Below are 26,811 nucleotides of genomic sequence, written 5' to 3'. Positions count from 1 at the left end.
GTCCCATTTCCCTTTCCCTATTTGAGATTCTACATGGAATGTTGCTACTATTGAGATTCTGTTGCTACTATTGGAGATTCTAGATGGAATGTTGGTATTCCACTAGCAACATTCCTTGAAGAAGCCTGCCCTTGCAGATCAGCAATGCGGCTGCGCAGGCTTCTGTCTCTGAGTCTGACGTCCTGCACATACATGCAGGACGTCAGACTCATAGAAACAGAAGCCTGCGAGGCCGCATTGCTGATCTGCAAGGGCAGGCTTCTACATGGAGTGTTGCTAGTGGAGGAGTGGCCTAGTGGTTAGTGCAGTGGACTTTGATCCTGGGGAACTGAGTTCAATTCCCACTGCAGCTCCTTGTGACTCTGGGCACGTCACTTAACCCTCCATTGCCCCTGGTACAAAATAAGTACCTGAATATATGTAAACCACTTTGAATGTAGTTCCAAAAACCTCAGAAAGGCGGTCTATCAAGGCCCATTTCCCTTTCCCTATTTGAGATTCTACATGGAATGTTGCTACTATTGGAGATTCTAGATGGAATGTTGCTTATATTGAGATTCTACATGGACTGTTGCTATTCCACTAGCAACATTCCATGTAGAAGCCTGCCCTTGCAGATCAGCAACGCGGCTGCACAGGCTTCTGTTTCTGTGAGTCTCAGACTCACAGAAACAGAATCCTGTGCGGCCGCATTGCTGATCTGCAAGGGCAGGCTTCTACATGGATTGCTGCTAGTAGAGGAATAGCATAGTGGTTAGTGCAGTGGACTTTGATCCTGGGGAACTGAGTTCAATTCCCACTGCAGCTCCTTGTGACTCTGGGCAAGTCACTTAACCCTCCATTGCCCCTGGTACAAAATAAGTACCTGAATATTTGTAAACCACTTTGAATGTAGTTGCAAAAACCTCAGAAAGGCGGTATATCAAGTTCCATTTCCCTTTATATAATAGCGCTTAGGGAATAAACTGTGCCTAACTTTAGAAGCTAGCAATTATGCCTGGTAAAAGTTAGTATAAATGCCAGTGTCTAAATTAGGTTTGCCCAAATTCTGTATTTATGTGTATACGATTTTGGAATGCCCCCAAGCCAATAATTGGTTGTTAGCACCCAATTACTGGCACTGATTGGCTTGTTAAGCAATTAAGTTGCACGCTCAAATCAGCTATGTTGCATAAACATTTTCGATTCAGTGTGCCCTGATTCTGCAAACAGCTACTGCAAGAAGTGCAGGGTAATTAAGAGGGGAACTACAAAACAAATGTCCAAACTCAGACATTCACATCTACATATCAGTGCACATTACTACTTTTCATTTGGATTTTTCAAATATTGCCTACTTCAATTACATATTTTTATTTCAGATCAACATCTTTTCACAAACATTTCCAACTTCACTGCTTTAAAAATATCACAGGCACATGCAACATTGCCTACACAACTGCAGAATGCCGCAGCATGGAACCAGTGTTGTGTCTAATACTATGGTAAGTGTTCGCTGAGACTTAATATGATTACTTAAAGCTTTTATTGACCTTGTTCCCATTAAAAATCATAATTCCATGATTCTTTTCTCTTTACTGTCAATAAGATTAAATAACATTTCAGCTTGGTTGGGCTAGAGGGAACCTGATAAGGGCTCCATGTGATAACCTCTCCCAGCACTTGCTGCTGTACTCACTTTGGCAGCGCTAATGACTGTGGCAGTGTAGGACTGAATGTTGTCTCCACAGGCTCCACCGCGGGATTGATAGCATCGGATCAGCTGAGAAAACAAAGTCATTCAACATGTTACATTTATGAAGAAGCAAGCTCTAAGACCCATCAGTATTGCTTGTCTTTCATATGGATAGAGGGGGGGGAAGAGAATAGGAGATTGATTTATATATATATATATATATATATATATATATATATATATATATATATATATATATATATATATATACACACACACACACACAAATAGCACTTAGCCCCCGCCCCCCCCCCCCCCCCCCCCCCCCCCCTTTTCACTTTTACAGTCTTCTGGGTGCCACCCAGTCTGTAGCATGCTGAGCTCTGGGTTTTCAATTACAAGTTGAGTAGTCATTAAGAATTCATAAACTTTGAAATGCTGGGATTTTTGGTCTGGCAGCATTATCACAAATAAATTTAAATAAATATAATCAAAGGCCTTAGATTTGTGTATGTAATATTAAATATTTGGTATTCTACAAATTTCCATGTTAGCCTTCTTCAACTGTGGGACAGATAGAAGAGACACACCAAATCTGTTACTCAATAAACACTTTGTATAAACATCTTTATGTAAGCAACACATACAAAGGAGAAATTAGGTCTTACCTGATAATTTTCTTTCCATTAGTCCTTCCTACTATTCCAGAAACTGTGGGATAGTTGTGTCCATCAACCAGCAGGTGGAATTAGAAAACTGAAAGCTAAGCTGAGACATCTCTCTTCTGGCAACCAGTTCAGCTTCTCAGTATTTATGTAGACAAGCAGTAAGGAGAAACTCAGAATAAACACAATAACCTGAAACAACTCATTAATCTAACACTAACCACACAAGCATACATGTGTGGACCTCTCTCATCTCTGGACAACTTGTAGAGAACAAAAGATATCCAGGAAGCACCATGCAAGGTGACAGTCATTATCTGACCCATTACACTGCACTGACTAAACATCTTAGAAACCTACAGTGGGCCTCTAGAATAGTGGGAAGGACTAATGGAAAGAAAATTGTCAAGTAAGACTAACTTATACTTCCATTACATAGCTTCCCACTACTACAGAACAAGTGGGATGTTCAAAAGCAATCCTTAGAATGTTTGTACATTTGGGAAGCTTGCCAGGTGCCCTTGGCCTGGATTGGCCGCTGTCGTGGACAGGATGCTGGGCTCGATGGACCCTTGGTCTTTTCCCAGTATGGCATTACTTATGTACTTATGTAGAGTGGATGGCATCCTAGCGCCTTTGTCCTGAGGACCGAAACCCCCAAACAATAGTCTCCACCCAGGGTACCACTGTATGCCTCATAGAATAAGCCCAAAATGCCTGAGAAGCCTGTTTCCCTGCAAGCAAATAAGCTGATGCAATAGTCTCCTTCAGCCATCTAGCAATTGTGGGCTTGGAAATCATGAGGCCCAAGACTCTGTTTTCCAAAAAGCAGTGTGTGCAGTGTGTCCAATTTGCAAAACTCATTTGTGACTTCCAGATATCTAATGAAGACTCTACGCACATCGAGAAGCCTCAAAGAAGGATAATAAGCATCTTCCTCATCTCTGTGAAAGGACGGAAGCTCCACAGATTGGTTGAAATGCTGATACCACTTTCAGAAAAAAGGAAGGAACTGTGTGCAGGGAGACCCTCGCCTCCAAAAAGCGAAAAAAGGGATCTCAACAAGAGAGAGCATGAAGCTCTGAAACTTTACGTGACAAACCCTATTTTACTATCTCCCTACTGTTGGGAGATTTCAATTTGTCTGACGTGGATTGGAACGTCCCATCTGCAGAATTGGAAAGAAGTAGGGAGATTGTGGATGCCTGTCAAAGTGCCTTGCTCAGACAAATGGTGACGGAACCCACGAGGGAAGGGTCGATGCTGGATCTAGTGCTCACTAATGGAGGTAGTGTTTCCGATATCTGGGTGGGTACCCACCTATGTAATAGTGATCATCACACCGTACGGTTTGAAATAAGGGCAAAGGTGGAATGCGGACGCACAAAACTCAAAGTACTGGATTTCAGACGTACTGATTTTGAAAAAATGGGGGGAATACCTGAAGAAGGAGCTGTTGGTGTGGTAAGGCATAGGAAAAGTGGAAAAACAATGGTCCAAGCTAAAGGCTGCTATAAATATGGCGACTGATCTCTTTGTGAGGAAAGTAAACAAAAACAAACAAAAACAAGAGAAGCAGGAAACCTATATGGTTCTCCAAACAAGTAGCTGAAAAAATAAGACCTAAAGAGGCTTTGTTCAAGAAATACAAAAGAGCACAGCGAGAGGATCACGGAAAAGATTATCGGATTAAACTTAAAGAAGCGAAGCGGGAAATACAGCTAGCGAAAGTGCGAGTGGAAGAAAAAATGGCTGAAGATGTAAAGAGAGGTGACAAGACCTTTTTCAGATATATTGGAGAAAGAAGAGATAGGAATGGAATTGCGAGACTGAAACATAATGAGAAGGGCTATGTGGAGAGTGATGAAGATAAAGCGAATGTGCTAAACAATTATTTCTCTTCGGTGTTCACGGAGGAAAATCCTGGAGAAGGACCACGGTTGGCTGCTGAGGGAATGTCTGGGAATGGAGTGGATACTGCGCCGTTCACGGAAGAAAGAGTTTATAAGCAACTGGAGAATCTGAAGGTGGACAAAGCTATGGGGCCGGATGGGATACATTTCAGGATACTGAAAGAACTCAGAGAGATCCTGGCGGGACCTCTTAAAGATTTATTTAATGGATCTTTAGAGACGGGAGAGCTTCCGCGAGATTGGAGATGAGCGGATGTGGTCCCTCTTTACAAAAATGGAGACAGGGAAGAAGTAGGAAACTACAGACTGGTAAGTCTCACGTCGGTGGTAGGAAAAATAATGCAGTCGCTGCTGAAAGAAAGAATAGTTAACTTTCTAGAAGCCAACAGGTTTCAGGACCCGAGGAAAGGAAGGTGAGCAGTGGGGTTCCTCAGGGGTCGGTGCTGGGGCCTATTCTGTTTAATATACTTGTGGGAGATATTTCTGAAGGGTTGGAAGGAAAGGTGTGCCTTTTTGCGGATGACACGAAAATAGCCAATAGAGTGAATACCCTGGCATGTTTCGCTAGTATTGCATCCTCAGGGGAACCTGTATCTAAACAAAAACAAAAAAAATCCTAACATTCACAGTCCACGGAAAACTAACAATTATATGCATTCTTCATACATAATTGTAATACTAATCACATCTAAATACTAATAATACTCAGCAAACCTGTGGCAGGAGCTGCTCTCTCATACTCCCAACCGGCAGGGAACGCCGGTGCATGCGCAGAAATCCATTCAGCCCCACCCTCTGCTTTATAACCTTTACAGGAGGTGTGTCATGGACCCCCAAGTCAATCTCTTTATTTAAACCAGTTGGACTGACCGTGTGCCATTGATATATAAATTGTTGTTCTCTATGTAACAAGGTTGATGTTATATTCCCCCCCCCCCCCCCCCCATTGTGCAGTTGTTCTGAAATAAAACCACAAACCAAAGATCCTTATCTGCATGTTTCATTTGTGTCCAATGGGCAACCAATTGGGCCTCCATCTTCCGATGATGTAAATTACTAAGGTGCTCTGCTATGCGGTTTTTCACCATGCACTTAGTTTGGCCAATATACCACTTCGCACACGGACACTGAATTCCATAGACTACCTGAGCAGACTCACAATTGGTTCTATCCCATAATACATAGTTGCGTCCGGACTCGGGTATACATATAAAGTATCACATACGATGTAAAATGAGTTTATCTTGTTGGGCAGACTGGATGGACTGTACAGGTCTTTATCTGCCGTCATTTACTATGTTACTATAACAATGCGACAGAAATCAAGAAAGCTGTCTTTAGCGTAAGATCTTTTAAGGAGGCCTTTCAGTGGCTTAAAAGGAGGCTTCTGAATAGCCTGAACGACTAAACTAAGGTTCCAGTCTGGATAAGGCATATGAAAGAGAGGCCACAAGCAGCCCGCTCCTTGCATGGATCAAACGATATACGAGCGAGGCACAACAGACACCTTCTGTAGTCAGTCCTTGAAACAGGACAAAGCCGCAAACTGAACTTGAGAACCCAATGCCAATCCTGCTTGGAGAAATGCTAGGATATGCACGATCTGAGCAGAGAAGGGAGATACTCCATAGAGAATGACAAGGGGGCAGGGACCTGCAGTAACCTCGGGGATGGGGACAGGGACAGAGCTTGCGGGCACGGAGCAGGGACAGATCCCACGGGGACGGGGACAGGGTGGGGATGTGGAAAGAGCTCACAGGGATGGGAACAAACTGCTATAACTTGGTATATGTTCTTGCAGCAATGGAAAGACTGAAGGGCAAATCCCTGAACTGGAAGTGACACCATATTGCTGACAACCAGGCCGGTACTGTCTGTTGTCTTGAAATCAAGAGCCCCCTGAAAATGGATGACCAGAAGCTTTCGGCATATCCTCTGGCAACCACTGTGGCTTAGTTTCATCCAGTTCTTTCACCAAGTTACTGAGATCTTCTCTAAATAGCCACTTGCCTTAAAAGGGCAGTTGAATGAGATGCAACTTTGATGCCGCATCCGCTGCCCAATGCAGCAACCAGATTTGCTGACATTCCGTGACAGCCAAAGATATATTGCAGGCTGCAACCCATAACATAAATAGCATCCGCCAAATAGACCAACCCCGCTTCCAGCAGGGTATTATGGCACCTGTCTTGTGTTGTCGACTGCTGAGGCCACTTTAGGCATGCTGTAGCCATGAACAAGCTGCACACTGTCGTTTAGAGGCCCAAAGAGGCCACTTCAAATGTGTCACGACTGTGGCCATGACCCCTCTTTTGACTCACCTTTTCTGCCGGTCAGCTCATGAGCTGGCTTCTTATCTGCATGGTTGTGTTTGTGTTCCAAGCCTCACTTTGGTGTTGAGTGTGTATTTCCTATCTCTGTCCTGTAGGGTTTCCACCTCCTCTGTGTTTCAAGCCTCACTTTGGGTTCTGTGTATTTCCTGTCTCTGTCCTGTTATAAGGAAGTGGTTCACTTGCATTCAGGGCCTTTGCAACGCCAAAGGTCCCCAGGTTAGTCTGTGTGCTTGTGAGCACTGCTGCCTAGATCCTTGTTGCCTTGTTCTTGTGTCTTGTCTTCTTAATTGTGGTGCCTGTGTGCACCTTTGCCTTTAGCCTTAGTTCTGTGGTTTGTCTGTTTGTTTGCTTTGTGTCCTGTCTAGTCTGCCTTGCTAGTTCTAGTCCCTGTTACCTGAGCTTCAGCCATTGCTCTGTTGTTTGTCTGCTTTGAATCCAGCCTAGTCTGCCTTGCTAGTTCTAGTCCCTTCTACCTGAGCTTCAGCCATTGCTCTGTTGTTTGTCAGTGTTGTATCCTGCCTAGTCTGCCTTGTTTGTTCTTTTCCCCTCTGACCTTCAGTCCCTGTTCAGTCAAGCTTGTTTCAGTATCCTATACCCTATGTGAGAATCCTGAGTCCTGAATCCTGTTTTAGTCAAGCTTGTTTAATATTCAGTGTCCGGTGTGAGAATCCTGTTCCAGTCAGTCTGGTCCAGCATTTCTTGTCTACCAGCTCCGTCCTGTAAGTCCTGTAGGTTGCCCGCACCTAGGGGCTTAACCTCTGGGGAACGGTGGTCAGCGCAGGTGAAGTCCGGTTGCTCCAGTCCTGTTATTCCAGTCTAGTCCGTTCCAGTATTTGGGTCCAGCCAAGCCAAGTCCGTTCCAGATTCCAGCTCCATCCTTGCTTGTTTGTCCAGTCCTGGTTGGGGGATTTTGTCTGCTGCTGCCGCTCCTCGACAGTAGCCCAAGGGCTCGCGTTGTTCCAGTGTCTGAGAGCCTGTGACCGTGACAAAATGCTTGTTTCAGTGAGCCTTCTAGCTTCCTATCCTGTAGGTCTTTTAGGGCAATGCCCCCTTCCACCGGCAAGGTGGTCTTCTTAGTCACCACTGTAACCAGGGAGTCCACTCTGGGAAGCAGCAAGTTATTTTTCTCCTCCAGAACTAACAGGTAGAGGTGAGCCATGGCTCTTGCCACTCTCAGCCCTGCGTCCGGTGAGATCCATTCTGCTGTAATCATGTCCTGAACATCTGGATGCATCAGGAAGGCCTTAGAAGGATCTCTAAGCCCCCTGATGATTGATGAAGATGGAACTCCAGAAGCAGAAGAATGGAAAGCACTGCTAGTGCCTCTTTATGAAACCTCAGTACTTTTGGATCATTCCTCCTATAATGGCTTCTTCAATGATGGCTGCTCTGAATAGCCTGAGGCTACATCAGATAAGGAGGAAGAAGCAGAGAAAGCCTCATCTGCCCACGCTTGGAGGTCTAAACATGATCTCTTAGGAGCTGGAGGGGCAGTGGGGTGAGAAAATGAAGCACCCTGCTGCAACTCTGACTGTCCCTGTTTCAGTAAATAAGCCTGCTGTAAGAGCAATATAAACTCCAGAGAAAACAAACATACTGATGCAGCTGAATGCTCTGTCGGGCCCTGAGGCTATAAAATGGTGGTTGTGCTCCACGAATGATCAGAGGCTGCTCCTCACTGCCAGTTGGCTCCAAAAAATGGCACCCGTTCCCACGCTCTCCTGCATCAAACTGCACACCAGCCCTGCCGGAGAGCCTGAAGACCTCTGAATCAAACTTTAGTCGGACTTACCACTGCTGGCTACTCCCCTCAAGCTCACAGTCTCCACAAGTCTTACCACAGATGAGAAAGGCTCAGGACTCATACTCTGTCCCACGCTCTCCAGCAAACCTCATTCTTTCTACTTAAAAAATTTTTTTTTTAAGATTGTTATACTGGAAAAGGAGAGCTCCACAGGAAGTAGGGGAGAAGTGAAGGGAAGGAATAAGTAAATTTGCGGGGCATCACAGAAGGAAACTGAAGATCTCCAGATATGACTCTGCAGACTCAAGTCTCTTGTAAAGCTCAACTGGGTACCAGATGAGCAAGTGGACCAGGAGCAAAGTACTCAGAACCAGAGGCTGAAAAGTGTGTCCATCCACCTGCTGGATATTGAAAATACTGAGGAAATTGACTGGATGCTGATACAGATATGTCTCAGCTCATTTTTCAGTACTATATCTCCACCTGCTGGTTGATGGACACACCAATCCCACAGGTTCTGGAATAGTGAGAAGCTACGTAATGGAAACCCATTTTATATAGGTCAGAAAAGGAATGTGTTGTTCTTTTTAATTGTATATGGTCTTGCTCCTCTGTATATGTTATTCTTGATCAAGATGTCAGATAACAACTATTCTTGTACTTCTAGACATTATTTATTGCTTCAATTTCCTTGTCCTAGGGGGTGTGCAGTAGGACTATATTTTCATTAAGGTTTATGTGACATGCAAGATTTGCTTTGAATCTAACTATGAAGTTTTTGTAAATTACTAAAAACCTGATTATTTAACAAGTTTTAAATTTTTTGTAAGTTTTATCTATACATTTTATAAATTCGGGAGTTTGTTCTTTTGTATGCCTCGCTGAACTGTTTTATGGTATGTGCAGCCTATAAGCCATAATTGCAATTGTAAGTTGGGATATTCACAATTTGCAGTGTATTTTACAAAAGGCTTGCCAAACGTAGAACATTTTGTAAAATACGTAAAGGTCATGGGAAAAATATGCTTGGCAACATGTACAGAGGAAACAGCAATTTTACAAAGAAACATACAAAAAAAGCAGCAGCTTCATTCCTTATATCACATATGTGAGCAAATAGTGGATTTTGCAAAATTGCACATACAAGGGAGACAAAATTAAGAAGCTGAATTCCAAACTCAATTAGTTTTTGCTGTTTTAGGTGGTTTTGAACACCATAATAAGAAAAATTCCCCCCTTCCACTTAATCCTTCCTCCAAATCCCAGGTCCATATGAGCATGCCTCAGAGTAGGTGTAAATATCATTAGGGAACGTATACATGTATGTCATTGCAAAATAGGAAATACCCATAAACCCCCGGATTCTATATAATGTGGCTTAAGTTGTGCATACAAATCCAGTCGTAGCGCAATTTAATTAGTTAGCAAGCCAATCATCACTGATAATTGCCAATTCACAATTATTGACACTAATTGACATTAATTAGAATTTACTTGCACAACTGTCTAAGTGTATTCTGTAATATAATGCATGTAAATTCTAAGTTGCATAGTTGAAAAGGGGGCATGGCCATGGGTGTGGAATGGGCGGGTCATGAGCATTTCTAAAATCTATGTGCATTGTTATAGAATACACACAGTCCGTGCCTAATTTAGGCATCAGGATTTATACTAAGTTTTACTTGGCGTAACGGCCCGTGACCAAATTTAGTCGCATTGGATGGGCAACTGGTGTATTCTATATTCTGCGCAGAAATTTAGGCTTATTCTACAAAGTACGCCTAGATTTAGGCATATTTTAAAGAATACACCTAGGTGTATTTTTTTCCACGCAGATTTTTCAGGCGCCATACATAGAATCTAGTCCATAATTTTAAGGTCCATCTAAACCATATGCAGAACACAACTTTTCAAATCTGTGTGTACCAAATATATAGATGTATAAATCTAACTCTTCTAAAATTGCTTCTTAAAACTGTATGCTGATTTACATGTATAAATGGTGTTTTTTTTAAGTGTTAAAAGCCTCCAACATTCCTGAGTCCCTGAATCACTTTTCATTAATTATTGATATCCTCAATGAGCCAAACAAACCAAATATTTCTATTGCATTCTCATTAGAAATAAATTATGTGTGCTGTACACAACGCTGAATAAATAAATTAAACCTATTTCTTATTTTGCAGGAACTTTGATGCTCTGGATACAAATGATTATAATCATTTATTTCTGAACATCATTTACATTGGTCTAATAAAAGATATTCTAGCCTTTAAAGTGTCATTGGTGGGAATAAAGAGATATTTCAGCCGAGTTTTCTTAGTGCAGTAAATTATGTATGGAACAAGAGCACTATATATGAGAATGTTTGAGAGGCTCAGATTACGATCCATTCTACTGATAGTGTTCAGCAACGTTTTGCAAATTAAGAAGACGTTTCTCAGAAAACTGCTGAGCAAACTGCACAGTCTAACAGGGTTAATGGTGATAGACACTCAACAGAACTGCTTATAGCAGGAATTCTCAAACTAGTGCTCAAGGTACACTCAACCAGTCTGGTTTTCAGGATACCCACAATGACGAAGCATGAGTTAGATTTCCATACAATGGAGGCAGTGCATATAAATTAACCTACTACTACTATTTAGCATTTCTATAGCGCTACAAGGCGTATGCAGCGCTGCACAAACATAGAAGAAAGACAATCCCTGCTCAAAGAGCTTACAATCTAATAGACAAAAAATAAATAAATAAAGTAAGCAAATCAAATCAATTAATGTGAACGGGAAGGAAGAGAGGAGGGTAGGTGGAGGCGAGTGGTTACAAGTGGTTACGAGTCAAAAGCAATGTTAAAGAGGTGGGCTTTCGGGAGATCACGTGATGCAGTGAGAGGAGACAGACGTGTTTTGCCTCCTGCTCGAGGGTCCTAATCCTCATCCTTTGACATCGCCATTGAAAATCCCCACTTAACCTGCAGTTTGGTTCGGTAGTGCAGTGGTGGGTCTTATGGACAAATACCTTACTCCAAAGAACAGGATGGCCGCAAAATCAGCAAAAAAAGGGTCAGAACGCTCCAGAACTGCCGAAGACAAAATGGCGGACCAAGGGCAGGCCCCGCAGCTTACCTGCACGGAAGCAGCGATTACGGAACTTACCAAAGCGGTGGTGCTTGCTCTGGAACCGCGACTGCAACAGCTGTCGGAGCAGTTGGCTGGGATCTCCCAAATAACGGCGGAATTAACCCGGAGAACCGGTGAATTGGAGTGCCGAGTGTCTGATATAGAGGATGGCGCCCAGGGGAATGGAGTAGAACTGACGCGCTTGCGGGAGCTGGTGGCGAACCAACAAGCTAAGTTAGAGGATCTCGAAAACAGGTCCCGCTGGGATAATCTTCGACTACTGGGTATTCCTGAAGCAGTGCCCGAAAGATCTCTGCGTCGGGTCTTGGAACGCTGGATGAGCCCGATGGTAGCGCGGGAAGAGGAGCCAGACCCGGTGAAGCTTGAGCGTGCACATCGGTTAGGAGCTGTTCGCACCGGAGAGGGACGCCCTAGAATAGTGATTGTCAAGTTCCTCAACTCAGCCCAGAAAGATGCATTTCTCCAACACTACCGACAACACAAGGAAGAGGTTACCTATGAGGGAGTACAAGTGCGGGTATATCAAGATTATTCTGCAGCGCTGGCGGCAAAGCGCCGCCAGTACTCTGAAGTCTGTTCTCGTTTGATCGAGAGGAAATACAAATTTCAAGTCCGCTATCCCGCAGTGTTGAAAGTGTGGCATAATGGCCAGTGGCGCACCCACGACACACCAGGGAGTGCGATGGCCTGGCTCAATGGAGTCCCTGAGCAGCACGTGGCAGAGGACCAAGTTGGGTGAGGCCGAGATAGTGGAGAGAGACCGTGGAGGAATAAGCTACCCTGAAGAGTTGGTGGTAAAGGGGTTAGACGCCTGATTAGACAAGATTAAATCATGCCTGTTCATGTGTTTTTGTTCATGTTGCTACACTATGGTTTCCAAGACTGGACTGTTTGTGGGGCGGGAGCGGGTGGGGACCTGAGGTAACGGGCAGTAAGCAAGGCTGAGAGCTAGCTTGAGCCCTTTGGGTCCTTGCCCCCTCACCCTCGCCCTTCCCCAGTTGATATTAAACTCCTGGAGGAGAAGAACAGGCTTTTCCTTTATTAAGCATTCACCCCTTTGTTGTACAAGGTTTTTTTTTTTTTTTTTTGAAAAGTTTAAACAAAAGAAATACGTGAATTAAAACATGTGCCTGCTAATGCTTGGTTGTGTAATATGGTTTTAGAAATGTGGTGGGTGGTTTATGGAGGGGTGTTAAGCAGTAGGGAGGAAGAGCCCTAATATGGAAGATGGAGGGATGAGTGGTGGGATAATGGCCGGGATTCGTTAAGGTGTGAGTAGGTAATAGGAGAAGGGAGTGTTAGGTGCAAAATGTACGTGGGATAGAATTATAAGAGAGGATGAGACTCCTCTAGGTGTCATTACGTGATCACAGACAGGCTTCTCTATGGAAGCATGGAGAAGAACGGAACTGGGAGTGGGAGGGGGAAGGGGGGGAGGGGGGGAGGGGGGGGGTTCTGAGGGGGGGAGGGGGGGGTTCTGAGGGGGGGAGGGGGGTCAGCTATAGGGAGTCCCATGGTGTCCAATGGGGAATGGTATACTGATGAGTGTGTCGCTGGGGTGAGAACGGTTTCCTGGGAGATTCCTGGGGTTGCGGACTTCTGGGCGAGGGCTGGGCGCCTGGGAGTCTTCAACGCTATAAGTGAATGGATCTTGATAAAAGCAATGAGTAGGGATCCTGGATAAGTTACCGGTGCCACGATTAATTTCCTGGAATGTGTGTGGTATCACCTCCCCTATTAAACGTACAAAAATATTAACTGCTCTCCAGCGTCACAATGTCTCTCTGGCCTGTTTACAAGAGACCAAACTCTCTGATGCAGAGCATCTAAAGTTAAAACAGCGTTGGGTGGGGGACTGCTTCTTTGCATCAGCCAGGGGTAAAAAGGGGGGGGGTGGCTGTGTTGATACATAAAAGCTTACAATGCCATGCTCAAGTGGTGGAAAGTGATAGGAATGGGCGCTATATTTTGTTGCGAATGAACGTTATGGGGCAAGATTTTTATCTCTTAAATGTTTATGGCCCCAATGTGTACGATCATTCGTTCTTCCAACACCTAGTGCGCCTAGGAATACAGCATGCGGAGGTGCCTTTGGTGGTAGTGGGTGATTTCAACCAGGTGCTGGATGCACAACAGGATCGCTCGGGCCCAAATGTGGGGACGGTGATGGGAGCAGGGAAGGGTTTGCCTTATTTATGTCAAGCTTTGAATTTGGTGGACCCGTGGCGGTTGTGCAATCCCAACGTGCGTGATTACACACATTTGTCACGGGCACACGGCACGTGGTCCAGACTGGATTATATCTTGGTGTCTGCCCCTATCTTCTCGCAGGTAGTAAAGTCGGAGATTGGCCCGACGGAGGTTTCGGACCACGCACTCATTTGGGTAGACATAGATTTTGGAGAGGCGCGGTTGAGACGACGGTTGTGGCGATTCCCCTCCTATCTGGTGGAAGATGAGAATTTTAAGGATTACCTCCAGAAAAAATGGTCATTGTTTGCAGACGCGAATGCCTGCCATACTTCTGATGCGAGATTATATTGGGAAACGGCTAAGGCTGTGTTACGCGGGGACATAATAGCATACATGTGTGCGAGGTCCAGGCGTCTTTCGCAGGGACTGGTTCGGTTGGAGAGGGTATATCAAGAGGCCAAACGGATTCATATGGCAACTCCCTCGGCACAGACTAGAGAGCAGATGCTATCGGCCTTGGTGGCTTTAAATGCCCTAATCCATGAACGTACTAAAAAACATCTGTTTTATCGTTCTTTTAGATTCCACCGGTTTGGGAATAAATCAGGTAGATTGTTAGCGCGGCTTGTCAAAACCTGGGGGGGTAATCGCTTTGTGTCATCATTAAGGGGCCCTATTGGACGGAGGGAAACTCAGACCTCAAAGATAGCGCAGCTGTTCCATGATTACTATGCGGCTTTGTATGCGTCGCCGGACCCTCGGGAGGGGCCCTCCATGAGTGATTACCTTGAGAATTCGGGAATTCCCCGTCTCTCGGCTTCGGTGGTTGCTCAATTGAATGCGCCTCTAAAGGGCAATGAGATTCAGCGAGTGGTCAAGACACTAAGGAGAGGTACGGCGCCGGGGCCAGACGGATACTCGGTCGAGTTTTTTCAGTGTATGTTCCCACAAGTTGCTATCCCGCTACTCGATTTTTTTGAAGCTTCGTTGCAACAGGGCTCATTCCCTGGGTTTTCAAACGACGCTCTGATCTCGCTGATTCCTAAGCCAGGCAAACCGGCGGACCTACCTGGCTCTTACAGACCGATTTCCCTGATAAACGTTGACCTAAAGATCCTGGCCAGAGTCTTAGCAGACAGGTTAGCGTTACATATGCCTTCGCTGATTGGAGAGGGGCAGGTGGGGTTTGTCAGGGGGCGTCACTCTTCTGTGAATGTGAGGAAGGTGTGCCTGGCCATTGCACGGAGCCATGTGGTTAACGAGCCGCTGCTCTTGGTCAGTCTAGATGCCGAAAAGGCATTCGATAAAGTGCGCTGGAACTACATGTTTGCGGTGCTTGACCATATTGGGATTACTGGATGGTTTCGGAAGGCAGTGGAGGTGCTTTATGAAAAGCCAAGAGGGTCTTTGGTGGTAAATGGAACATGTACAGCTCCTTTTGAAGTGTCCTGTGGTACTAGGCAGGGATGCCCCCTGTCCCCTTTACTGTTTCTTCTCTACCTGGAGCCTTTATTGCGGTATATCCAGAGCAACGTGGACGTTGCAGGGGTGAATTTTTCAACAATCCCACTGAAAACACTAGCGTTTGCAGATGATATTTTGGTGACCCTGACACAACCCAGGCAGTCGATCCCGGCCCTTCTCGGGGAAATTGAAGAGTTTAGTTATTTCTCTGGCTTTACTCTTAACCTACAAAAGTCAGCAGCATTCCCAATACAGGAACATATACGGACCGGGTGGGAGGGAGAGTTTCCGCTATCTTGGACGTCGGGTCCATTAAAGTACTTAGGGGTGTGGATACCAAGAGACCTGACTCAGCTCTACGAGCTGAACGTCGAGCCTTTGCGTGTCACTACGAGGACCTCTCTTGGGGTGTGGCAATCGCTGCCGCTGTCGAGCCTGGGAAGAGTGGCACTGTATAATATGGTGTTGGTGCCCAAGTGGACTTATATCTTGCAAACGGTGCCTATATTGCTCACAAGGAAGGATGAAAGACTAGTGACTCGATTGGTGACGCGCTGTATCTGGCAGGGGAAGCGGTCACGGATGGCGGCAGCGCAGTTATATCGACCTAGAGGCCAGGGGGGCTGGGGCTTATTAAATGTCAAGTTGTTGTCTGTTGCCGGGAACATGAGGCACATATCTGACTGGCTTAGAGGCACGAATCATTTCACCCTTTCGGGGAAGAACAGCGTCTATTGCAACCGATACACCTCAGTGCGTGGCTGCACGCCCGGCCGTGTGAACATAAGGTACCTGAGCCTTATGCAGCTTTGTTATTACCATTGCGACGGGCCTGGAGGTGGGTGTGTCGCCTTTTTGGGCTTTCGTCGAGGTACTCACCCTTGTTACCGTTACAGGGTAACCCTGATTTCCCACCGGGCACGAGTTCAGCTCAATTTGTGGCCTGGAGAGCAAGAGGGGCACATTACTTGCATCAGCTCTATTCAGAAGATGGCGAAAAGAAGACGTTGGGAGCCTGGCGGGTGGAATTTGGTAGGGGGGCGGGAGACTTCTTTGCTTGGCATCAGCTTTGCCATTATGTCCGGTCAATCCCCCCTGACTCCCTGAAATTAGAGGTGTGGACAAAGCTCTTGGAGGTGTTTGCCCTAGATGCACAATTGGCAGTCCCCCTAAAGTATTATCACGCGCGACTGAGAGAGCAGTTGGGTGAGGTAGATTATGAAAAATTAGCAACCCATTGGAATAACGAGTTAACCCTGAGACTTCGGGGGGAACAATTAAAGACTTGTGTGTTGAACATTCCCAGGGTGACAGAAAATGTGACGCTGAGAGAGACTCTCTACAAATTTGTAATGCGCATGTATTTTTCTCCGCATAGGGCAATGAGGGCGGCAATGCGTACAGATGACATCTGTGCGAAGTGTGCCCACTCCCCGGCGGACCTTGGGCACATGTTTTGGCAGTGCCCGTGTGTCCTGGATTTTTGGAGGCGGGTGGCCAGACATGTGTCGGTTATCTGGGGAGTGAACTGGAAGCCCCATGCCGCGCAGTTATTTGATCTCTTCAAACTGCAGACGCCTGGAGCAGTGGGGCTTAAACCCTTTTTGAAGAGAGCTACTCTCATGGGTAAGAAAGTTATACTTCATCAATGGATAGTAGCAGAACCCCCAACTTTCCAGCAGTGGAAGTCCAGGATGATTTCTTTGTGTGCGCTGGAGCGCAGGGGGGTGGGGGACCTAGCCTCGCCTAGAGGTGATGCTTTTTGCAGACGGTGGGCACCCTTCTGGGATTCTTTGACCCCAGTGGCACGCAGCAGGATTTTGAATTGCTGATTGGTACATCAGGGTGACTCCCTAAAGGGGGGGGGGGGGAGAAAGAGGGGTTGGGGGGAGCATACAGGGAGGGATTAAAGGGAAGAGGGTTAGGCTTAAGTATTCAGAAGGCGGAGGGGTCAGGGGGTTATAAATAGGCGTTTCGAGGGAGCAGAATATGCTGTCACTGAGAACTGTTTACTGGGGCATGACTATGATGTATTGTTATATAATGGCTACAATTGCTCTGTTACTGACGGCTATGGCTGAGCCTAAATTAACATTAAGCCAAAATTGAAGATAACAAAGATGATCCCTGTTAGAGGAAGCAGCTTTGAGCAAGGGGCCATAAGAGCCAAGGCCCTTTGCGGTGAGTTATGTGGAGGGGTGTATCTCTTCAGCTACCTCAACATCGTGCACGATCCTTCAATTTGACGGTGGGGGAGTGTTGGACGAGGGAGGGGAGGGGGTGAAAAGTGGAGGGGATAAAAGGCAAAAATGTTAGATGATTCTGTTAGTACAGTTGAAAAGTTGTGTGATCTGTTTGATTTTATCTGAACAGCTGTACAAGTGATGTTATTAATAATAAAAATGATTTAAAATAAAGAGGTGGGCTTTCAGTCTAGATTTAAAGGTGACCAAGGATGGGGCAAGACGTAGGGGCTCAGGAAGTTTATTCCAGGCGTAGGGTGCAGCGAGACAGAAGGCCCGAAGTCTGGAGTTGGCAGTAGTTGAGAAGGGAACAGATAAGAAGGATTTATCCATGCAGCAGAGTGCACAGGAAAGGGTGTAGGGAAGGACGAGTGTGGAGAGATACTGGGGAGCAGCAGAGTGAGTACATTTATAGGTTAGTAAAAGAAGTTTGAACAGGATGCGAAAATGGATAGGGAGCCAGTGAAGGATCTTGAGGAGAGGGGTAGTATGAGTAAAGCGACCCTGGCGGAAGACGAGACGGGCAGCAGAGTTTTGAACCGACTGGAGGGGGGAGAGTTGACTAAGTGGGAGGCCAGCAAAAAGCAGATTGCAGTAGTCTAAACGAGAGGTGACAAGGGTGTGGATGAGGGTTCTGGTAGAGCGCTCGGAAAGAAAGGGGCGGATTTTACGGATGTTGTAAAGAAAGAAACGACAGGTCTTGGCAATCTGCTGGATATGAGCAGAGAAGGAGAGAGAAGAGTCAAAGATGACCCCAAGGTTTCGAGCTGAGGAGACAGGGAGAATGAGAGAGCCATCAACAGAAATAGAAACCGGGGGGAGTGGGGAGGTGGGTTTGAGGGGGAAAATGAGAAGCTCGGTTTTGGTCATATTTAATTTCAGGTGGCGTTGAGACATCCAGACAGCAATGTCAGACAAGCACGCTGAAACTTTGGTTTGGATGCAAGGTGAGATATCAGGGGTAGAAAGGTAGATTTGGGAGTCATCAGCATAGAGATGGTAGGAAAAGCCATGGGATGAGATTAATGAACCAAGGGAAGAAGTGTAGATAGAAAAGAGGAGGGGACCAAGAACAGAACCCTGAGGTACGCCGACAGGCAGAGGGATAGAAGTAGAAGAGGATCCACCAGAGTGAACACTAAAGGTGCGGAGGGAGAGGTAGGAAGAGAACCAGGAAAAGACAGAGCCCTGGAATCCAAGTGAGGACAGGGTATAGAGAAGTATGCTGTGATTGACAGTGTCAAAAGCAGCGGAAAGATCAAGAAGAATGAGGATGGAATATTGACCTCTGGATTTAGCCAGTAATAGGTCATTGGAGACTTTAGTAAACGCAGTTTCGGTTGAGTGGAGAGGGCGAAAACCAGATTGTAGTGGGTCAAGAATAGCATGAGAGAAAATCAAGGCAGCGGCAGTGAACAGCACGCTCAAGTAATTTGGAGAGAAAAAGAAGGAGGGAGATGGGTCGGTAATTAGAGGGACAAGTAGGGTCGAGTGAAGGCTTCTTAAGGAGAGGTGTGACCACAGCATGTTTAAAGGCAGCAGGGACAGTCGCAGTGGAAAGTGAGAGGTTGAGAATGTGACAGATAAAAGGAATAAGAGCAGGAGAGATGGCAATAAGAAGGTGGGTTGGAATGGGATCAGAGGAACGGGTGGTACATTTTGAGGAAGAAAGGAGAAGTGTAGTTTCCTCAATAGTAACTTCAGGAAAGGAGGAAAGGGAATGAGGGGAAGGAGAGAGAGGGGAACGGACTAGTGGAGGGAGAGGTGGTGAGGTAGAGAAAGCAAGGTTTATCTTTGAACCTTGTTGTGAAAGAATTCAGCAAGGGTCTGAGGAGATAATGAAGGGGGAGTTGGGGGAGGGGGCACCTTGAGGAGAGAGTTCAATGTGGTGAAGAGAAGTCGAGGATTAGAGCCAAGAGAGTTGGTCAGTTGGATATAATAATCCTGTTTGGCACGTAAAAGAGCAGATTGGAAGGAGGTCAGCATGAAAACACGACTAGCTGGGTATGCCCTAAATACTGAGTTAAGAACCACTGGCTTACAGGCATGGATAGAATGAGCAGGTGTTGTACAAGCCTCCCTAAAGCACTTTAATCACAACCTCCATTACCCAGCTCTTCTGGTCTTATAACTGCATACAGTTCTTCCAAACTACCTCAGTCCTGACCTTCGTTACTCTGCAATCTAGTTTAGAATCTGTGCATAGCTCTTGTGATAGGGAACAGAACTTGCCCCAGGATGGCCATGGAGCCCAAGGGAAGAAAAGTTCTGACTCAGCTGGAATTCATGGAAAAGGAGTGTGCATTTCCCTTTAAAGGTTGAGGGTGGGGAAAATGCACTACTCTGATATCTAGGACAAGTAAGCCAGCTTGGTAATTGTGCAAGACTGGGTGGAGTTAGGTTCTCCTTTAGCCTAACCACATGACCCAGGGATTAGCCAGTTGAGTGGCCCAGAAAAGCGGGGAGTGGGAAGTGTTAGTCCCCTGGTGCAGAATGTAAATCTCCCTGGGGCCAGTGAAGATACAGGTGCCTCACAGCCTCAGAGGAACTGCCCAAGGACAAAGGGGAAAGGCTAAGCTAGGGCCTGGAAAAATTATGGCAAAGAAGGTCTGCAAAGAAACATGTTTCCCAAGAACCCAGGTAGACTTTTGGCGCTGATATAGTCAAGGTACTGGGGGTTTTTTTTTTCAAAGTCAAAAGTTGCATTGATGGTGGAAGCCAGCAAGATGCATAGGCTTGCCATTTTGTGTTTGACTAGTTTTTGTTTGAAAACCTAAAAGACTGAACTGAAAACAGCCAGGGGTGGAAGATAGGTATCAGTGGGTTTAAATGCTGAGGAGTGTTTGGTCCTATCTGAGAAGCAGAGGCTGTTGAAGACTGTGCTCAATCCAGACACAGAGAGCCAGTTTTATTCTCCTTTGCCTTTTTTGTTTTGCCTGTTTCTGCTGTCTTGGAGAGAGAGAGAGAAAGAGAGAGACTAGTAAGGATACATAAGCCAATTAAACTCAGCTGGAAGAGAAGTGTTTCCTAAAATGAACTGTTCTGCTTTTCCCTAGTTCCAGTCAGATAGCAGGGGAGCTAATCTGCATAAACTACTGCCTGCTGTGAAAATTGTTCTTTGTTCTAATTTTGTTTATTTGTTTATTGATTTAGATTTAGATTTTGCTCACACCTTTTTCAGTAGTAGCTCAAGGTGAGTTACATTCAGGTACTCTGGATATTTCTCTGTCCCAGGAGGGCTCACAATCTAAGTTTGTACCTGAGGCAATGGAGGGTTAAGTGCCTTGCCCAAGATCACAAGGAGCAGCAGCAGGATTTGAACCAGCCACCTCTGGATTGCAAGACTGGTGCTCTAACCACTAGGCCACTCTTCCTCTAAGAAGCTGTAGATTAAAGTGAATCCACATATAAAGTTACATGCAGAGGAAACTGGTGTGACTGGTATTTAGAACGCTGTACCCATTTAAGAAATATTGACTTGTGCTTTGTAATCACCCCAAGTGCACAAGGGACTTATGAGAGGGACCCAAACATCTTAGTGATAGGTTTGACAAGCTTTTCTCCACTGATAAAAGGTGTGGTAACATAGTAACATAGTAGATGACGGCAGAAAAAGACCTGCACAGTCCATCCAGTCTGCCCAACAAGATAAACTCATATGTGCTACTTTTTGTGTATACCCTACCTTGATTTGTACCTGTCCTCTTCAGGGCACAGACAATATAAGTCTGCCCAGCACTATCCCCGCCTCCCAACCACCAGCCCCGCCCTCCCACCACCGGCTCTGCCACCCAATCTCGGCTAAGCTCCTGAGGATCCATTCCTTCTGAACAGGATTCCTTTATGTTTATCCCACGCATGTTTGAATTCCGCTACCGTTTTCATCTCCACCACCTCCCGTGGGAGGGCTTCCAAGCATCCACCACTCTCTCTGTGAAAAAATACTTCCTGACATTTTTCTTGAGTCTTCCCCCCTTCAATCTCATTTCATGTCCTCTCGTTCTACTGCCTTCGCATCTCCGGAAAAGGTTCGTTTGCGGATTAATGCCTTTCAAATATTTGAACGTCTGTATCATATCACCCCTGTTTCTTCTTTCCTCCAGAGTATAATGTTTAGGTCAGCAAGTCTCTCCTCATACGTCTTGTAACGCAATCCCATACCATTCTCGTAGCTTTTCTTCTGATTCTGCTGGAAGCTTCAGCTTACCAGAAGCAATGCTCTCTTACTTTTTCAGTGTAGCCCATAGTGGCTGCCCATCACCTTCTTCCTATGTAACTTAATCCTTGATCTACATTATTATATGGTTGCTCCAACCGGTACCCCATGCATTCCTTTCAATATTCTGCAAACCTGAACTGTATCATCCCCAGCTAATCCTGAACTATTTCACCCCACCATTTCTCCCATATGCAGATTTAGCAAATGTCCTGTTTTTTGAACATACATCTTATTGCATTAAGGTATTCATAATCCCTGTATCTATTAGTTGATATTAATGCTAAAGGTACCAAATGCATCAGGATAGAGTGCCAAAAATTTAGGAATGGCCTGAAATCACCCTCCTTGAACTGGGTTACTTGCCAGCTTTGTAGATTTAGGAAATCTCCATTGGCTGATCAACATCATCTTTCTTTCAAGAACTATTTTCAGTGGTGCTCTTTCATTGGCCATAAATTGGTTTTCCTGCATTTGGATTCACCTTTTAAAAAGTTTCAGGGATTTCATGGCTGAAGGGTTAAAAGTTGAAACAGTAAGGGAGACAGCCAAATACAAAAAAGGAGAAAGAATGGTATTGATCTGTCTGGGTTGCAATTGATCCTTGAGGGCAGAATTCTTTAAAGTAATATTAAAAATTGTTCCTTCTTTTTTAACTGCTCTGGTATGAATATTAATTTCATTTCCTGCTTAAGACTGTTTACGTCTCTCTGTAATCTGTGAAAACAGATCTCATATGTGTTATTATTCAGCTAAAGTGCCAAATATGACTTTGACTGGGAACATCACATTTAAGTCTTTGCCTGTGAATGACCTTGGGCACTGTTTTTTGAAATGTGGAGACAAATTTAACTAAAGCCATTATGTTGCACTTCACTATCAGTAAAGCACTCTGAAAGACTCCTTTGCATTTCAGTCACAGGTCGAGTAGCAGATTTTTATACTCCCCAGAAAGCTTGAGATAATTCAGTACTTCTTAAAATCATGTTTGTACTGAGGACCCCTCAGTGTGCCCCACTCAATCCAATCACCATACAGTTAAACACACATGATGATGGGCTGCTTCTGTTGGCCCAATTCAAAAGCGAGGAGCTTCACAACCTGGCAGAACACAGCACCTTGCTTTCTCTGCAGAGATAGTTTGACAATCAGCAATAAGGCTGGCTGCCACAAAGGAAAGTGCATTATTGGTGCTTAGAGTATTCAGTGTTAAAAAAAAAAAACATCTGGGAATAGAACCTCTATTCTACTTGTTTGTCTACCTATAATAATTGCAGTGTGTTCAGCAATCTACACAGGGTTCAATAAGTAAAAACTGCATGTAAAACAAAAGCTAGTAAAGTTCATACAAATCTGCATGGAGCAGACCTCATTTTGAAGGCAGCCTTTATCCTAAGGTTTCTAATATCTGCTCTCATAACCCTTCACCACAGCCATTTGAGGACTGCAGACTGCTTGAAGGCAGTCCAGCTATGATTAGCCCAAAATGGGCTCACAATTAATTTAAAGACAGAGGCAATGTTGTACAGAAGGAATGATCTGAGCTTGAGAGCTAACTGTCTGTAGCTGGATGACTTCGTTATTTCTATTAAAATTAAAGTAGTGGACTTAAGGATAGTCCTGGATAACAAGCTGTCAATGAGACCATAGACCATGAGGCAAATCATCTTGCTGCGTTTCTTGAAGTCTTCATTACATTCTAATAACTTGTGCTCCATATTTCATATTATTATGCCATGTTTTGATTTCTGTAATACAATCTTGGAGGGTTTACCCACATTCTTGCTCCGAACTCAGAATACAGAGGCCAGAACATTGATGTGTACAGCAAGACCCTGTTGCCAAGAGAAACACATTGCCAGTGGGCTATTATATCAAGTTTAAATCAATTCTAATGTATTTAAAGGTATTATATGGGACATGTGCCTCACACTTTAAATATATGCTGCAGTGCCATCAGGTTGACGGTCCTCTTCATTTGTCATAGCTGAATACTTCTGAGCTCCCTACAAAAAAAGCATCTTGTATTCTTGTGCTTTTTGCATGGCAGCTCCACTTGCTTTGAATACAATGACTGCTAATAGTGGGGAACTTACCAACATCCATTCATTTTGCAAACAAGACTTTGTCCAGGCCTTGGAAGGTTAGCTGTGCCCTATGCCTTCCATTTACCTGGTGGTGTTTTACGTTGAATGTTTGAATTATTATTGATGTTTTATTATATACTATTCATAACTGAACTGGATGCATGGCTTATAAGTATTTTAAACAAATTCAGGATTTTAGGATATCCATAATGAACATGCAAGATAAATTTGCATTTGCTGAGTCTCCAACATCTGCAAATATACTGCATGTGAATCCATAGTGGATATCCTGAAAACAAAACTGGCTCAAGGATCTTGGGAACAGGTCTGAGCAATCCCAATCTGTGTATGAACACTGGTGTAACAGGGGGCATTTATGGAAAGTAATGCTTGGACCAGTGTTACAGAAATGATTTGTCTTGAGATCTCTAACAGGAAAATATATTCAGCTGCCCAGGACCAACCAGAGAGCTTTCCTGTCTGAGGGATCTATTTATCGAAACAGATTATTCATTTTAACACTGTGGTCAATATTCAGCACAGTTTAAATAGGCGATAGCCTTTCTTGTCCACTTCAACCATGCTGAGCAGGCTGTCCTCAGATTTTTAGTGGCAATTAACCATACAGTGTCACTACAAATCTGATGTGACCGCTACAGCACTGTGTAGTTACTGCTGGGGCGATCTGCGGGTAGAGCCAAACGATATGTCTGCACTGGCGATATTCAGTACCAGTGCCCGTATACTTAACGGACACATAAGATTGCATAAAATTCAGTCCTATCTTTGTCTCTTCAGATCTACCAGCACTGAATATCGGTCAGCACTCACATAACCTCCGGATCCGCCAAAGACCCGGATTTCAATGCTCAAAATTTGGGACTAATTCAGCAAGTTGTCAGCAGTTTGATAACCACTGATTGCCATGGGCTGAATATCACCCCTACTGTAAACAGTAAGTAGGTTCTATTGAGATTAACTGGACCTAACAATGCATGTTAAATTTTGAGAAACAGACCCCCCCCCCCTCCCCCAAGGAGCCAGCAGCATTAGTTCTTTTCAATATAATCCAGTTCACACCATAGAAAAATAACTAGGAAATTATTTTTGTTGCTTACATGTTCTACTGGAATCTTTGCAGGCTGTGCTAACTCTCATTGGACTGACATAAAAGATATTTATTTAACACATTTATACCCCACATTTCCCCACTCAGTTGCAGGCTCAATGTGGCTTACACAATACTGTAGAGGCAGGCTCCGGTTCGGTAAAATACAAATACACACTATAGTAGTAGGCATATAAGAAACATAAATAAAAGCAACAAAGAAATAAAGAGGGGGTGGTGATAAAAGTCCAATATAATATAGAAGCTCTCAAGACCAAACAGTTCCTTTCTTTAGATGTCAGTTTTCCCTGCCACAACAAAATAATAATAATAACCGATAGAAAAAAAATTGTAAGGAGTCTGTTGGCCTTCAGCGCAAGAACTACAATCTAACTACAAATCGGCTAGTCCAGAGGAGCAGATGTCATTTTAGGTCCAGACTTGTGCTTACAGTCTACCATACAGAAATTCTTACAAACAAGTCTTGGGTTACATCAGGAACCACATATTTCACACTCAGTCTTTCATTGCAATTATTTAGCTCCACTGCAACCCTGACACTATCTAGAGGTCATTTTATCACCTTGTTTTCTGCATAAGCAAGCCACCGGCTCCCCAAAGCAACAGGATTCATATTTGGCCCTGGACACGGGAAGCAGCCTGAAAAAAAAAATAAAAAAAATCAGAAAGCAACATTAAGAAATCTTTTAATGACTTTTTGCAAAGAATTTTGCTTAGTGCCAAAAAACAAAAGTCTAAACAAAGAGCTTTCAAATTTCAACATTAATCAACAAATGCTTACATTTTTGTATTTCTAGATAAGGCTGTGCCTTCTATTAACAGTTAATTAAGTGTAAAAGCTATTTTTCTCCATTGAGTTTCATTCTGAGGGATTTTTTAATCTTTCTTCTGCTTGGGAATATGCCTTAAATCTTGAACAGCCCTATTACTCAAAACATAGCAAGATATTAACATTATTTGAAGTCTTTCTTAGACTTTAAACATTTGTGTTAGCAGTTCTACCAATTTATAAGTAACACTTGATTTCGCCCCTCAAGATCCTTGGTTGTCTAAAGACAGAGGTATTAATTATCTACACCCGAGAAGTGGAAATCAGGCACTACATGGGTTGTTCTGATTCAACCACTGAATTAATCTCTCTCAAAGTATGGCCAAATCATTTTCTCTTTCTGGACTCTAATTTTTCTGATTAAAATGGAATAATAACAACTATAAATAAAGGATTCTGTTGGCCCTCAAGACAAGAACAAGCCCATTAGTTTGTACAGTACTCTGTATGCTCATAAAAAAACAAGAAGTACCTTATATACAGAACAAATGTGGAACATTTTTTATTTATGGTATGACAGTGTATTTGTAGAAGTATAATTTTAATGTTTGAGTGCCACTAACCTCTTCTATACACTATTGTTTATGATCACAGTAATAAAGTCAGCTACCATTCCATCAGTCACAGAGAGCATTAAATAGCCAAGATACCTTTATTGTTTTGCATGACCTGCAAGCTGCAGATTTTGCAGAAGTGTTCAAAGTTAAAATATAGGTATAATCTAATTCAGCATAGGTAGGAAAGCAGCATGAAGAAGGGGCTATATGAAAAAGGCTAAGGGACCTCTGTATAAAAGATATTCTCCTGTTTCTCCTGCTTACTATGTAGGGCACAGCCCCCCTAGATTCTATAAATGGCATGCAAATTTATTTGCACAAAATTGCGCGTAACTAAATTGGCTTAGAAGCCCATTAGACCAATAATTAGGTGCTATAAATTGGCAACAAATTGGATTTTCATGTGTATCTTGCTATGCACTATTCTATAAATATCCAAGCACAATAATTAAGGGGGCATAGCCATGGGAGGAGCATGGGCGGGTGTTCAATAAAGATGCACACAGTATTACCGAATACCAGGGATCCACACCTAACTTAAGTGCCAGGATTTACATCAGGTTTCAGTCGGTGTAAATCCTCACACCCAAAGTTTGGTGCAGAAATCAGCTTTAAGCGCTATT

The 26,811-nt window shown here is 44.2% G+C and overlaps 1 protein-coding gene across 2 annotated transcripts in view; it reads right to left on the bottom strand.

The window, feature by feature from the left end:
- Positions 1-26,811, bottom strand: part of BCAS3 (BCAS3 microtubule associated cell migration factor) — a 1,139,946-nt gene that overhangs the window by 816,056 nt on the left and 297,079 nt on the right. For both annotated transcript variants that reach the window (XM_030222408.1, XM_030222409.1), the window contains exons 10-11: positions 25,365-25,441; positions 1,679-1,762 (exon numbers count right to left, since the gene is read on the bottom strand). In XM_030222408.1, coding sequence (XP_030078268.1) covers positions 1,679-1,762; positions 25,365-25,441 — 161 coding nt within the window. The remainder of the gene's footprint in view (positions 1-1,678; positions 1,763-25,364; positions 25,442-26,811) is intronic.

Source organism: Microcaecilia unicolor, chromosome 13 (assembly GCF_901765095.1).
Source record: "Microcaecilia unicolor chromosome 13, aMicUni1.1, whole genome shotgun sequence".
NCBI lineage: Eukaryota > Metazoa > Chordata > Amphibia > Gymnophiona > Siphonopidae > Microcaecilia > Microcaecilia unicolor.
The sequence above is the reverse complement of the archived record's forward strand: the minus strand, read 5'-3'. Positions and strand labels throughout refer to the sequence as shown.